The sequence below is a fragment of the Ictalurus furcatus genome, chromosome 2, assembly GCF_023375685.1.
Source record: "Ictalurus furcatus strain D&B chromosome 2, Billie_1.0, whole genome shotgun sequence".
Lineage (NCBI taxonomy): Eukaryota > Metazoa > Chordata > Actinopteri > Siluriformes > Ictaluridae > Ictalurus > Ictalurus furcatus.
Window position 1 is genome coordinate 12,686,994 of NC_071256.1, and position 15,075 is coordinate 12,702,068.

At 39.4% G+C, this 15,075-nt stretch overlaps 1 protein-coding gene across 1 annotated transcript; it reads left to right on the top strand.

Annotated features, from left to right (window-relative positions):
* The first annotated feature begins 371 nt into the window (after positions 1–371).
* On the top strand, positions 372–13,705 carry scpep1 (serine carboxypeptidase 1). Its single transcript, XM_053648585.1, has 13 exons — positions 372–567; positions 2,452–2,576; positions 2,714–2,803; positions 4,238–4,393; positions 4,594–4,668; positions 5,169–5,241; positions 6,754–6,791; positions 8,363–8,491; positions 9,352–9,436; positions 9,697–9,810; positions 10,176–10,313; positions 12,244–12,407; positions 13,454–13,705. The coding sequence occupies exons 1-13, from the start codon at positions 504–506 to the stop codon at positions 13,514–13,516; spliced, it is 1,314 nt and encodes a 437-aa protein (XP_053504560.1). The 5' UTR covers positions 372–503; the 3' UTR covers positions 13,517–13,705.
* Positions 13,706–15,075: the final 1,370 nt, after the last annotated feature.

Consider the following 15,075-nt stretch of genomic DNA (forward strand, 5'->3'; position numbering starts at 1 on the left):
GATTAAAAAAAGACAGATCCGTTGGCAGGGTTCATTAAATGGGGACATATAGAAAATATTTTCTACTGTATATTGGGGGGGAAACGACTCCCCCCCCCCCAAGAATGCATGGTTACGCCCATGGAAAAGGGTGCCATTAAACAGTTCTTGTCATGAGGTCAATGGTTGTGTACAAACGATTCTTGTAAACTCTGTGCAGGATAAACTAATTCAGGCTCGAGTCGTAAATGAGATTGACCATTTTGCAGCTGGGGTTTATTAGTAGAAAGCGCTGAATCTGCACTGACTGTGTGAATCATTTAAGCGACTCCTGGATTATGTGAGCCTGACTCATGGAAACCCCCGCCCCTAACCGTTTCCTTTTTTTTTTTAAACTTATGTCAGCTGACACAGGAGTCATATGATGTTTTTGTGTAGTTTCCAGTAGCGTTGTTGACTGTGTTCAGAGTCGGTACCGGGAACCGAGCAGAACCGACCCGAACCGACCCGAGACGATAGTCAAGATGGCGCGGTTCTGCATTGGCGCTTTTGTCGCTGCATTGTTGTTTACAGCCTGTTCGAACACTGGTAAGATATTCACAAGTGTAACTTTTGTTAGAGGAAGCTCACATTATCTAAAGTAGAGTTAAAAGTACTTGAATGAGACGTTATGATGTTTAAACGGGAGCTGTGAGTTCTGTTGGTTTGAAATGAACCGTTTTCGTTTCCCTAATCGGATCATTTTGTTTTTTGATTCGTTTGGAGCTTGTGGGTTTTTGAAGGTCTTTACCATGTCTGAGCGCAAAGATTTCTTTCTTATTTGGAACAATAGGCTGCACTTTCATATATTTCTTTAATTATACGTCCAAGCTGTGTTTCTGTGCACTGATTTTCTGGTGAATAGTAAAAGTGAAAGAGAAGCAGTTTTAATGCTACATGTGTAGCGGTATCTGGTGTTTAGCCATATCACAGTACCACAGCATTGTAATAGGACACTGTAAGTATCCGCTCTTAAAGAGAAAGTCCACCCAGAAACACATTAAATATCTTTATATTGAAATATTTGTGGTGTACTATGTCTTTGGTGCTAATTTGTCGGTTGGTACTATGTTGTCGTTAGAAATTATATCGACAGTTTGCCGTGCTGACGTCACGGACGGGCGGGTGGTATTGCTAGTGCAGGTATGGTGAGTTCAAGTCATGCCGCCACTAAGGATGAAACGGTTACCGGTTTCACGATAAAACTCTTCAACGGTTAGTATTACCGTGTCACATTTAATTATCATTAAAACCTTGATTTGTAAACTAACAATAAAAGCTATAAATGCTGTCCACACACACCCAGCATGAGTCTGACGCAGATGCAGCATGCAGCATTGTTGTTTTTTGAGCTGACTGACTTGGAGAGCGAGGCGAGCTGACTGCCGGGGGAGAGCGAGGCGAGCTGACTGACAGGATGATGGTGGAAGATTTGGTTTAATATAAGCGAGTTTATCATTGTACTGTTTTGTTGTTGTGTTGTCCGTTAAAAATAATAATGAACCCACCATTCCAGCAAATGCCGTGTCGTGTAGATTTGCCGTCACTTCCTGAACTCAGGATTGCGCAGACGTCATGAGTTTACAGTTGATCTGGCTTGTTCTTTGGTTGTTCTGAGAAATTTCCGAGTTTTAGTTGAACACAGTATGGATCCCACTGGCGCCACCATGAACAGGCGGTCGAACGGCATTGTAACGGGTAATGTAGGAAAGTGAATCTAGACCAACATGTCGATGAAAAGTTTAGCCTCGGCATTTAATTGGAATTTAATTGGCAAATAAATTCCTGACGCCACTGAAGATCACGTATTAATAACGTATTAATATGCAAGTCATTCAGCGTAAACGTTTTCATGTAACGAGTTGGATCAGGCAAGACGTTGTGGAAAAACTCGCTTACTATGTTGGAGTGATTTATTTTTCAAATGAATAGTGGGTTTCCTTTTTACAGCATTTTTTGGCTGTGGCAATACGTTGGTGAGCGTTGGCGCGTTTCTCTACTGGTGGTCGGTTCTTGGAAGAAGGCTGGACTTTGCAGTGGCCCACCCTTTCCTCATAACCACGCCCACTTTTGATTTCACTCTATTGATTCTCAATTGTTAAAAAACAAAAAAAACAAACGATATTTAAACATCATAAAATGGCAAAAAGGGGGGGAAATCATGATATTTATCAATCGATAATAAAGGGTCCTATCTTATAAGCCACATTTAACCCTTAAAACCATTCCTAATTCCAAAAACGTTTTACACAAGTCCCAGACGTTACAGTGTAACTGTAATGCACAGTGAAAATAACCATCTGTTAGTCATTAGTCACAAAGCAGATAATTTCAATCTATGATTAGGAAATCATCAGGTGTGTGTGTGTTTGTGTATCTGTTATGTAAATTCTGCTCTTCACCCACGCCCCAACCTGCTCACTTCTTTTCCAGTCAAAGGTAAAGAGGCATGGGATTACGTGGACGTCCGTGATGGAGCTCATATGTTCTGGTGGCTTTACTACGCCAACAGCTCGTCAGCCAGCTTTCAGGATCTGCCGCTGGTCATGTGGCTTCAGGTGCGGCTCTCTCATAAGTCCTTTTCACAATGAGTCTAAAGTCAATTGAATGGTCCTCTAAGAATGGAGCAGATTTGTCTTTCAGTATTTCGCTCATCATAAATTGATCATCATAAAGAAATGTTGTTTCTGATCAGGGGGGTCCTGGCGGATCAAGCTGTGGTTTTGGAAACTTTGCAGAGATCGGACCTCTTGACACCAACCTGAAGCCGAGAGAAACCTCCTGGGTGCGTGTGAAAATATTTATTATCCATAATCCAAAAAATCTACTTTTATTTCTCTAAAAAGCACAGAAATCTGACTTGGTAAGTCAACACAAATGCTCACACACACCATGTGTATATACGTATACCACATTACTACATGAAACATTGCAGTTTAACAAACGCTAGAGGTCGTATTTGTATTTGCTCTGTTGTACGGTGTAAAAAAAAATATCGAGTCTAGACATAAAGGTTTAACTCTTTTGACCCGAGGCTAAAAAATGGAATTTGCCTGTTTTTGCCAGTTGGTGTTCAGCATTGAATTTATTTATGAAGTCACACTCCACTGTAGTGGTTAATGGCTCATATAGAAGTAGACACTCAGAGCTTTAAGAATTTGCAGTTCTTCATAAGTTCAAAAAAAAATTTTATGTAGTTTACTAGGTTTTGATGTTTATAATTTTATACACTACGTGTACATGGACAGCAGTAATGTAATTATTGAGCTTATTCTGAATAATACAGTATTGTGATTAAGGTATTTACATTAATTGCTTTTAGAATATTCCTTTCATGTTCCCATTTTACATGTTCTAGAACACAGATCAATTAACGGCACACGGCATTACGTCCACACGCCACGCCAATTCCTCTAGAATTTCACGTATCGACATACAGTTCGTCTTCAATATGGAACCGTATACAGTTTTGGGTGTTTCATTTTTAATTTTACGAAAGCTTCAAGTGCAGTTAAATATTTGTCATGCTGTACATGCAAATAGACGACTGCTTCAAGCGAAGCATTCAGGAGCTCGATTTGATCAGTATTACCAAATTATAGCCACGATTTTGCGATATCATGGGGTTTTAAATTCGTAATCTCTTCTCAGTCTTTTGCAATCCACTGTAACTGTTTGAAAAATGCTTCGATGCAAACGAGACGGGGATACAACACTAACGTAGCCAGCAAGTCTACGAAGTTTATAGCCGCTAGTTTAACATTGTACAAACTGCAGGTGTAAATCATCACACGCTCGCATGAAACCAGTTCGGTATCCCAAACAAACATGTTTATGTGGTTTCTGACGCTGTATAACACAATCTTAAAAACAAAACAAACAAACAAAAAAAAAAAACAACCAACAACAACGGCATCAGCAGCCATCTTGAAGATGGATCAGTTCCTCATTTTTGATATCTCTAACCATCAGGAGTCAGGAGGTGTGGCCTAAAGTTTGAGGGGGAAATTGTGCTGAATGATATGGTTCCAATCCGTTTTATAATGGTGATATTATATAATATTGACTACTATTTGAGGTATTTTAAGGTGAATATGTGATTTACGTAAGCAGGTAAGTGTAATCAAGTGACCCTGAGTGTCGGAGACATTATAATGCAATTATATTAAATTATAATATTATATTGTTGCTGTGTTTGTGTGTGTGTGTGTGTGTGTAGGTGAACGCAGCGAGTGTTTTATTCGTGGATAATCCAGTCGGAACTGGTTACAGCTACACGGACTCGTACAGTGCTCTCACTAAAGACGTGGCGATGGTAGCGTCGGACATGATGGTCCTCCTGCAGCACTTCTTCTCCAAAAAACCCGAATTTCAGGTACAAACACAAACGAGATGTAAACAGTACAACATGAAAACACAGTTACACACAGCACACACTACGTGTACACTACTGAACACAGGGAGCGCGTTCATTCTAAACAGCATGACTGAAATCCTATAAGGTTATCACGGATTATTTTAGTAAGGATTAGCACGATATTGTCTCCACGATATTTTTTCCCCTCTCTTGTACAGAGTATCCCTTTCTACATATTTTCCGAGTCTTATGGAGGAAAGATGGCAGCTGCTGTTTCACTGGAGCTCAACAAGGTACGGGAACATGTTCGTGATTTGATTATGGGATGCTTTTCTGCTCATTGCTGTTGTAAAGAGGGGTTCTTTTAGTAGCCTTCCTGTCATTCTCCTCTCAGTTTCTCCTCACGTTTCTGCCTTCAGTAGATGTTTTTTCCCCTCACCGTTCTGTGTAAACTCTATATACTGTTGTGCTCCAGCAACAGTCATTTACTCGAGTAAGGTTTAACAATGTAATTCTCATTAATACACCACTACTTGACACCTTTTACTCCAAACTTCTTTTGACTGAAATGGTCATCACGTTTAAAACTGAAGTCCCTCTCTGGCTCCTCACTTCTATTCTTGCTTCGAAGTGTTTGAGTTCATACGAGTTTATATCTACTTCCTTAAAACTTCTCCAAACTATATACAGCATGCTAAGTGTGCGTAATGGTTTTTGTGTTTAATGTGCGCTCAGAGGCATTAGTACATCATCGTCTTGGGGGGTTTTTTTCTTTCCCTGTCTCTCTCTATAGGCCATTCAGAAAGGTTCCATCAAGTGTAACTTTGCAGGCGTGGCACTAGGAGACTCGTGGATTTCACCTCTAGGTCTGTTTTTAAAAAAATATATATATTTTTTTTTTAACAAAATATATATTTACAGGTTTTACAGTGTCACACCTTTTAAAGAAAGACTCCTACCATCAATAAGTACACGTACTGACGTTTTTTGTTTGTTTTAAAGAGTCTCTCGCTGCAGAGATTGAGATTCACACTGTTATTGAGAACGTAGTTTATTTGCACATCTGATTAGTCATCCGAGGGACAGGAGGAGACTTTACATACTGATCAATGTTCGAACGTTGTAAAGGTTGCAGGATGTGTAATTCAATGCTCAGTGCTGTCACAAGGCATGTGAAATGATGAGTCATGTGGAATTGGAGGAACTGATTGAACAGTGGAATCATTATCCTGGCTGGGGATATACTGAGTCATGATTTACTAATTTACTGAGGACTGCATGTGTAAACAACAACAAGGAAAAAAAAATGGAAAACTGTATGGAGGATTGCTTCTTTCATATGAGCAAAATGGTGCGTATTGTCAGAATACAGGGCGGTGATTAGAGGTTGACCGATTTTTGCCGATAACGGATTTATCAACCAATAGCCGATACTGAACGAAAACATGACACTCAAAGTAAAATATTCCTGAACTTTATTACGAAAATAAACAGTACTGACTGCACCATGAAAATGTACTGTACGTTTTTAAATGAAGTGTGTGTGTGTGTATATATATATGTGTGTATATATATAATATATAATATACACATACACACTAACTGTTAATAAAATATTAAAGTAAATAAAAGATATCTGAACCAGAAAGTAACAAATAAATCAAAATAGAGACATCCTCAATTAATAAAAAAAAAAAAAAAAAAACATTTTAAATGAAACAACCAAAAAACAAATAGTCAGTGATAGTTTTTATTTCGCCTCTACAGGCTGCTCTCGTACTGTATAATGATCGCGGACTCTTCTCCAGCTACGGACGCAACCGGGAAAAACTGTCGGTGTGGATTTTTGCCGATAACAGATAGGTCCAGCAATCAGTTATCGATGCCGATTAATCAGCAAAACCGATCAATCAGTCGATCTCTAGCGGTGACAGTGCAGACAGATGAACTTCGATGACCCCAGAAGTGAAATTTGATAAACCTGAAAGCCATGACCGGTGGTCATGCTCACAAATTACTACCATCGAAGAGCAAAGCATTAAATCTGTGAAAGCCTGCTTGTGTACAATAAAAGTTACATGATGAGAATACAGGTTCTCATAATTATGTCCTAGTATCTTATGATTTGATATTGTCGAAATAAAGTTGGTAAAGCACTTTTGATAAATAGAACACGCACTTTTAAAAAAAAAATTGCTTTGTATCAGAGTTGTTCTTTGGAATTCAAACATAACGAGGCCACAAACTGCACTAATAGCAAGCTATTTATTTATTTATTTATTTATTTATTTGTGATCTAAGTACATTCTATTATAAACTGCCCATCACATATATTATTAATTATCTTTTTTTTCTTCTTCTTCTTCTTTTTACTACAGATTCTGTTCTGACATGGGGACCCTATTTGTACAGCACTGTAAGTAGCCCATCATCATCACAACAGTTATAGTATACACTGCTGGCCAAAGGTTTTTGAACACCCTAGCATTTTTTTTATTGACCTCAGCTTAAACACTCTACTTAAATAAATAAATAAAATAAATACATCTAAGGAATGGTGAGGTTTGCTTCTGCAAGGAAGCATTTCTTTAGCAGGAGTCTCCAGTGGCAGTGCTTTGTAAGGCAATGTCCTCAGGACTGAGTGCTTTGCAGTTTCTTGGCAACATGACGAGCAACATTTCTCAAGAGATAAATAAGAGAGGCCGGTAAGAGAACCGAGCGTCTGTAGCTACTATAATGTACGTGATAACAGGAACTAACTTGTTTCAGCGACATTAGATATAATAAATTGACATGGGGAAAAAATACACTGTGCAGTGTGTTGTTCTTTTGAAAAAGGAAACATTATTAGCACTTGCTGTGGTTTAAGAGGACCTAAACACTTAAGGATGTGCATTCATAGGAAAATAATCAATGCAGGGATGGTAAGAGTGACTTCTTTACATCATATTTTCCCGTAACAGCATGCCCAATCATGTTGTGTTCCTTACATCAGAGGTTTCAACCTTTTGTAACTGAAGCAACCCCCCCCCCCCCCCCCCGCATCATGCGGTCCCCCCCCCCAATTAGAGGAGAATAGGTATAATGATTATTTATTCTATATCAAATCTATTTATATATAACCTAGTCTATAATCTGTTCTGATAGATAGATAGATAGATAGATAGATAGATAGATAGATAGATAGATAAAAACAAAAAAATCTGTTTTTGTACTTTTTTTCAATAAATTTTATAAAACTATAAAATTGACAGGTATGGAACATGAATGATCAAAAATGTTTCTGAATACTATAACTACTTCGAACAAGAGAGCTAGGTTGTAATAACGTGGACTATTTTACATGTAAAACATGTTGCATTACATTTGTCTTGCGTTCTAAAAACATTGGCATATGAATGATGTAAATTGGGACGTGGGGCGCGTCTCGTTATCCATGACATCGGCTGAGAGCCGGAGATTTAACAATCACTGAACAGAGCAGATGCAGAGAGAGGTGTGAGTGCAGCAGGAAAGCAAGACCTCGTGCTTGCAGGACAGTACTGGCCACATTTGGAAAGACGCTACGGTTTGTCCAAAAAGTCGCTAGATTTGTCGCTAGGTGTTTTTTTGCAAAAAAAAAAAAAAGTCGCCAAAGGGGTCTGAAAAGTCGCTAAGTTGGCAACACTGGTCTGCTCTGACAGCTAGATAAAAGGCAGGCTCTGCCTTTATTGAAAAGCAATAAAATACCCAAATGATGCCCTGACTGTGTTTTTATTTATTTAATTAATTTCCTTCAAAACAATTTGCGCCCCCCTTCCGATCTCTCTGTGCCCCCCCCCGGGGTGAGAACCAGTGCCTTACATAAAACACTGTTTTACATAAAACACGTGTTCAAAAATGTTTGTCGAACAGTATGTAATTTTGTGAATTTACTGATAAAATTGATAAAGTATGTAAATATGTGCTATTGTTAAAAATGGACTTATGATACTTGTGTGTGTGCAGTCCCTGCTGGATGATTTTGGGCTGGGTGAGGTGATGCGAGCGGCTAAAGAAGTTCAGAAGGCTATTGTGCAGGAACAGTACGACACTGCCACCGAGCTGTGGGGCATGGCCGAGAACGTCGTAGAACAGGTCCGAGACGTCAAGACGTACACAAACACTCGTTTGTTACTGTATTGTACGGCACTGTCTTTCTCGGGCTGTGTAGTGTGTGTGTGTGTGTGTGTGTGTGTGTGTGTGTGTGTGTGTGTGTTAACCTCAGTACTACTGGACAATCGCATTACTGTATACAGTCCCCTCCAAAACTATTGGGACGGGAAGGCCAGTTCATTTGTTTGTGCTAGTGTCACTAGTGACATTTTGGTTTGAGATCAAAAATCATTTCTTTCTTTTTCATGACATTCCAAATTGTTATAATGGCTACGCGCAATGTTTGTGCGATGCCGCTAATTGATTTTTCCCTCAGCTTCAACATGGCTTGATTTTCTCCCATAGACTGTGCTCTGATCTTCATGTTGGTTTATCCGTTTTAACAACAAACGCAATCTTCACAGGTGAAACTGACAGCTGAACCCAAGAGTAGATGTTCAGCGCTTTTTATTGTTTAAACAATCAATCTAACAGGACACAGCTGGGTAACAAGAAACAGCTGTCAGTCACACGTTCCAATAGTTTGGGTGGTCTGATACAAACTGTGCTATGTTCTGTGTCGTTTAACACATCTATATATAAATACCAGGAAATGAGAGCTGAAATTCTAAACTCTCTTCTCATGTTCATCATTTGATCTTAAAACCAAATGAATGGGACTTGCCGTTCCAGTAATTTCAGAGGGGACCGTACACAGACACCTGCTCAAAGCCTTCATCAAATGCGGGTTAAGTTTTTGATGAGAAGAGTCATTTACACTGACGGGTCACTGTGTATATAGCGGTGTGTTTTGATTCGAAGCGGATTAATTAACGTGGTCCGTCTTCATAATTTTGTTCCAGAACACCAACGGAGTGAATTTCTACAACATCCTCACTCAGAGCAGTGACCTGTTCAAATCCAGCACCGAAAACGAAGGCTATCTCTGTAAGATACACTTCTGTCAAATATTTTTCTCTGGCCATTGTATAAGTCAGGATTGAAACATGACAGAGCGTGCTGTTTTAGGGAACTAATCAACAGCATGTCCTGGAGTAATTGGCTGTAAACGTAGTGAATTTAATAGAATGTTTTGGTAAATTTTTGTAAACCAGGGTAAAATGGCTTGGGCAGTTACCATGATGATGCAATGAAATATAGGCACATGAAGGGAAAATGTCTTTATTAATTTCTTGTCTGTGTCACAGCCGCTTTAATACGGCGCCATGTCCGACCTCTGCATGGCCAGTCACTCGATGAGCTGATGAATGGACCAATCAGGGAGAAGCTTGGCATCATTCCCAAAAACGTGACATGGGGAGGTAAATATCCGTCGGTGAATAAATAATTGTCTCCACACATATCGAAGATTTCACCGTACTAGTCCACGTGTTAGCTGTTACCATAGAAACCATAATGTAGTGATATAAACTTGCGGTTTGAATTCCAACTGGAAGTACTGTCCGAGCTGCTGTTAGAAAATGAATCAAACCATCAGCTAACCATTAAAACCATTACCAATATAACCTTTAATGGTATGCACTAGACATAAGATGGCGACAAATTACCGGTAGAGACCCACAGGGACCGTTACAGTTTCCATTAAAACCAATACAATTCCCATTATAACCATTAAAACTGTTAAAAATTCTATGAGGGTTTCTATTGTGTGTGCATGTGCGCCTAGGCCAGGCTGGAGAGGTGTTTTCCAGCATGTCCGGAGACTTTATGAAGCCTGTGATCGACATTGTCGATGAGCTTTTGGCGGCAGGAGTGAACGTGACCGTCTACAACGGCCAGCTGGATTTAATCGTGGACACCATGGGTAAATCCTAACGTTCTTGTGGAATTTAGATTAAAAACTAATATTGTAGGATGCAAAACATGGCATTCCATCTGTAATAGCAAGACATTTTTTAGACATTTTAAGCTACAGTGATTTAGATCAGCTCGGTGATGCGCAGATAGACTGCTGATCAGATGTTTTGCTCTTTCATCTAATGCTCAGTAACTGTGAGAGTCTGTCAAAGTAACTGTCAAAGTTTTGGGCCACTTCCAAAAGTTAGTCTTTTTTTTTTTTTGCGCCATTGCTATATTATAGACAAGAATGTACTTCGATTGTCTTATAAAACAAAGGAAAACAATTTGGCAGTTATGTTACACACACAAACTTACTTAACTATTTGTAAAAAAAAAAAAAAAAAAAAAGTTTTATATTTTACAATGTAACAGACAAAAACAAACAGATAAGAAATTAAGTAGCTTCAAAATAAAAACTTTCATATGTTTCACAAATAAAGAAAACCAGACAATTATTGCAGACAAAATGGTACTTAAGTAGTCTGTTTTGTACAAAATACTTTTTAAAGCCACTTAAGCAGACGCTCATTTGTAAGACACATTCCTAAATCACTGACGACGTTTACATGCACATCAGAATTCCCGAATGAATCGGAATTTGGCAATATTCTGATTAGTAGTGAGTCATGTAAACGCCGCAATCCGATCACCCGGTTCAGATCAAGAAAATATTCTGATTCCTCAGATTCTGATTCCCACCCCTGGGATGTGCCTGTTTTATTTGGAAATTTGTTGCATGTAGATACCTTATTGGTGCTCACCCTGTGGTCTGCGTGGGTCCTAATGCCCCAGTATAGTGACGGGGACGCCATACTGTAAAAACAGCACCGTCTTTCGGATGAGACGTTAAACCGAGGTCCTGACTCCCTGTGGTCATTAAAAATCCCAGGATACTTATCGTAAAGGGTAGGGATATAACCCCGGTGTCCTGACGAAATTCCCATGTTGACCCTTCTCCATCATGGCCCCCTAATAATCTCCATCTCTGCTTACATCACTCTCTCCTCTCCACTAATAGCTGGTATGTGGTGGGTGTTCTGGTGCACTGTGGCTGCTGTCGCATCATCCATGTGAATGCTACACACTAGTGGTGGTTGAGGAGATTCCCACCATTTCTATGTAAAGCGCTTTGAGTGTCTAGAAAACCGCTATAAAAATGTAAGGTAGTATTATTATTCACAAAATCCACTGAAAGGAGATATCAAGCGCAATCTCGGTCTGCAAGGAATTGTGGGTAGCGACGGCAGCGTCTTGAATCTCATGCATGCTCTTGTCTGTACTGTTGTAGAATTTGTCATGATTTTTATTTTCTGTAAGTTCTTTTAGTCTTGAATTTCCAAAACCAAACATAAGGACAAAATGAATATTATAGACAGAACATTGCAAACAAAAATATTAAGTAATATTACACATTATGTTATACATTCGGGTGCACGGTGGCTTAGTGGTTAGCACGTTCGCCTCACACCTCCAGGGTCGGGGGTTTGATTCCCACCGTGGCCCTGTGTGTGCGGAGTTTGAATGTTCTCCCCGTGCTGCGGGGGTTTCCTCCGGGTACTCCGGTTTCCTCCCCCCAGTCCAAATACATGATTGTGTATGTGGTTGTGCCCTGAGATGGACTGGCACCCTGTCCAGGGTGTACCCCGCCTTGTGCCCAATGCTCCCTGGGATAGGCTCCAGGTTCCCCGTGACCCTGAAAAGGATAAGCGGTATAGAAGATGGATGGATGGATGGTTATACATTCCAAATACTTGCACCTTTTACATTAAAGTTATTTAATTAACTTTAATTAACAGGCTTGAAGATCATTGTGTAACAGCATTATAGAGTAACCGTGTGTGTGTGTGTGTGTGTGTGTGTGTGTGTGTGTGTGTGTGTGTGTGTGTGTTTTGCAGGTCAGGAGCTTTGGGTTAAAAAGCTGAAATGGGATGGACTTGAAAAGTTTAACCAGATGAAGTGGACAGCGCTGGAAGACCCCCTATCGACAGGACAAACCGGAGCTTTTTATAAAACCTACAAGAACTTTGCTTTCTACTGGATCCTCAAAGCTGGACACATGGTAATGAAGGAGTTTAATCCAAAACATTAGCTCAAAAAAAAACAAGAACCAGAAGCAGCAGAACAAGACCACGGGACGTTTGAACCCAAAGTCTTTCGTCAGTCAGGCAAAGTGTCTGCGAAGCTATAGAAGGAAGGGCTAACATCATACAGTGGGGGAAATAAGTATTGTGTGTGGCCGGTTGATGACAGAGTAATCTTGCTTCCACTTGCGGATAATGGCCCCAATGGTGCTTACTGGAGGATTCAGAAGTTTTGAAATACGTCTGTATCCGATTCCATCAATATGTTTCGCAGCAATAAGGTTCTGAAGGTCTTGGGAGAGCTCTTTGTTTTTACTCATCATGAGATGTTTCTTGTGTGACATCTTGGTAACAAAAAGCCTTTTTATAGACCATCAATTTACTAATCCAGCTGATATTAATTCGCACAGATAGTGGATATAATTACTTAGGGATTTCAGCTGGTTCCTTGCCTTACCTTGCCTTGGAGAACTGCTTCTTCTTAGCGTGTTCAATACTTTTTTCCTGTGTCATTCCACTTTATTACACATAACTTTATTTATGGACTTTAATGTTGTGAATTTTTTATAGTTCCAGATTTCTTGAGTTAATACTGATGTCTGGAGAAAATTTCATGTGAATAACCTCACTGGAAATATATTTACTGAAAAAAAAAAAATATTGAAACGTTCAATACTTATTTCCCCCACTGTATAAGACATACATTCAGTCATGTACTTATGACTTAAAGAGGAAGTCTGTCTACTTCAACTTCCTTTAAATTCCTTTAAATATGTTTTTCTGCAATTTTATTTGAACTATAGACCGATACATTTATTTGCTACCAGAGAAACGTGTTGCCTCAATAGGGCTGGAGTGTATTTCTTACCTGAAAGATGCAAGAAGACCTGTCTAATTTTGCTGCCATTACAATTCAAGCATTTTGAAACTAAACTATTTATTCGAAACCATCGTTTTGCTGTGGGTTAAACCATTTCTATGATGATAAACTCTTCTTCATTTTTTTTTTCCCCTCCCTCCATAGATCCCGTCTGACCAGGGCCCGATGGCACTGAGGATGTTGAAGATGGTGACGCTACAGGAATAAAAAAAAAAAAAGCTGCTTGTGCATTTTTAGACAATCAACACACTTGACCAAAATCAGTGCTTTTTTTTTTTTCTGGCTTCACACCAAAATTCCGTCTCTGATGACCCTCTTGTGTTTGATCAAACTGACTTTTTTTAAAAAATTGTTTTAACTGGATAATCTATCTGAAATAAATGTTTTTTTGTTCTACGTAATAGTCTTATTAATGAATTCTCAGCTTGCACAGTTGACTATCATCATCAGTTATGACACAGCAGAGCCAGCGTGCCAGGATTATTTGTTGCTAGACCTCTGAGCCTAGTGACTGCATTTTAATTCACTGAGTGAGTAAAAGATTCATGATGTTGAAAGGCAAATGCATCACACTGTGCACTAAACTAAACATTTGCTATATAGACTGAATTTTCATCATATGTATATATTCATTGGCAAAAAAAGATTTTTTTTTTTACCGTCACGTCTGTAAAAATGTTCTGGCGTTAAAATAATCAGTTCACTGTTAGTCTGCAGTGTATTAGGTAGAAGGGTGACGAAACAAGCAACATTGCAGGTAGACCTGATCGTGATTAGCCAGTGGACAATGAGTATAGATACAAGATAGATGTACAGACAGATCTATAAGAATTTGGACAGTGACACGATTTTTGGAATTCTGCCTCTGTACAGCATCACAGTGGATTTGAAATGGAGCAAGATGTGATTGAAGTGAAGAAAACTGATTGAAGAAAACGAGCAGCAACTGAAGGCTGCTACAGTAAAGGACTGGAAAAGCATCTCAAGGGAGGAAACTTTGGGAGCATTTGGTGATGTTAGTGGGTTCCAGATTTCCTTATATAATCCTTATATTTATAATCATGCCAGCTTGTCCAATTACTTTTGAGACTGGGGGGGGGGGGGCTGTAATTCCTAAACTGTTCATGCAATATTTTTTGTTAAATCCCTTGAATTAAAGCTGAAAGTCTGCACTTCAATCGCATCTCGATTGCTTCATTTCAAATCCATCGTGGTGGTGTACAGAGGCAAAATTCCAAAAATTTTATCACTGTCCAAATACTTCTCTATATAATCAAGTGGTCATTTGTTCCCTCAAAGATAAAACTCTCCATCAGCAGCTTTCTGTGTTCCTCCAGCTGCTTTCACATACTGGCAGCACAGTTTATTTCTCTGAGGACAGCATTGAGAACACAGGCCAGCATGACTGTCTCAGGATTTAATGCTTCAGCTGTTATTAAGCCAGTTACTAAAGTTGGGGTACTCGGACTCGAGTCCGATTATGAACGAACTCGGACTTGTCACGTACACGGGTGAATTTGTACTCGAACTTGACGTAACATGCGTAACATGAAAATAAATAACATCATCAAATTAAGATAACAACAAATGAATGAATGTGTCCCTTCCTGACCAGGGGGCTTATTCTACACACACTTGAAATGCTCGCACAGAAAGCCGCCTCATCGTGCGAGTACAGTTCTCTTTAGTGGCTTATTACGCTTGGACGGTCAAATAAATACAGACATCACGTCAAAATGCAGGTCTGGCTGAGTATTCATGTAAAC

Coding starts and splice junctions, on each gene's coding strand:
- scpep1 (XM_053648585.1), top strand. CDS start 504: ATGGCGCGGTTCTGCATTGGCGCTTTTGTCGCTGCATTGTTGTTTACA. Junction 5,242..6,753: donor CTCGTGGATTTCACCTCTAG/GTCTGTTTTTAA, acceptor TTTTTACTACAG/ATTCTGTTCTGACATGGGGA. Junction 9,811..10,175: donor CAAAAACGTGACATGGGGAG/GTAAATATCCGT, acceptor ATGTGCGCCTAG/GCCAGGCTGGAGAGGTGTTT.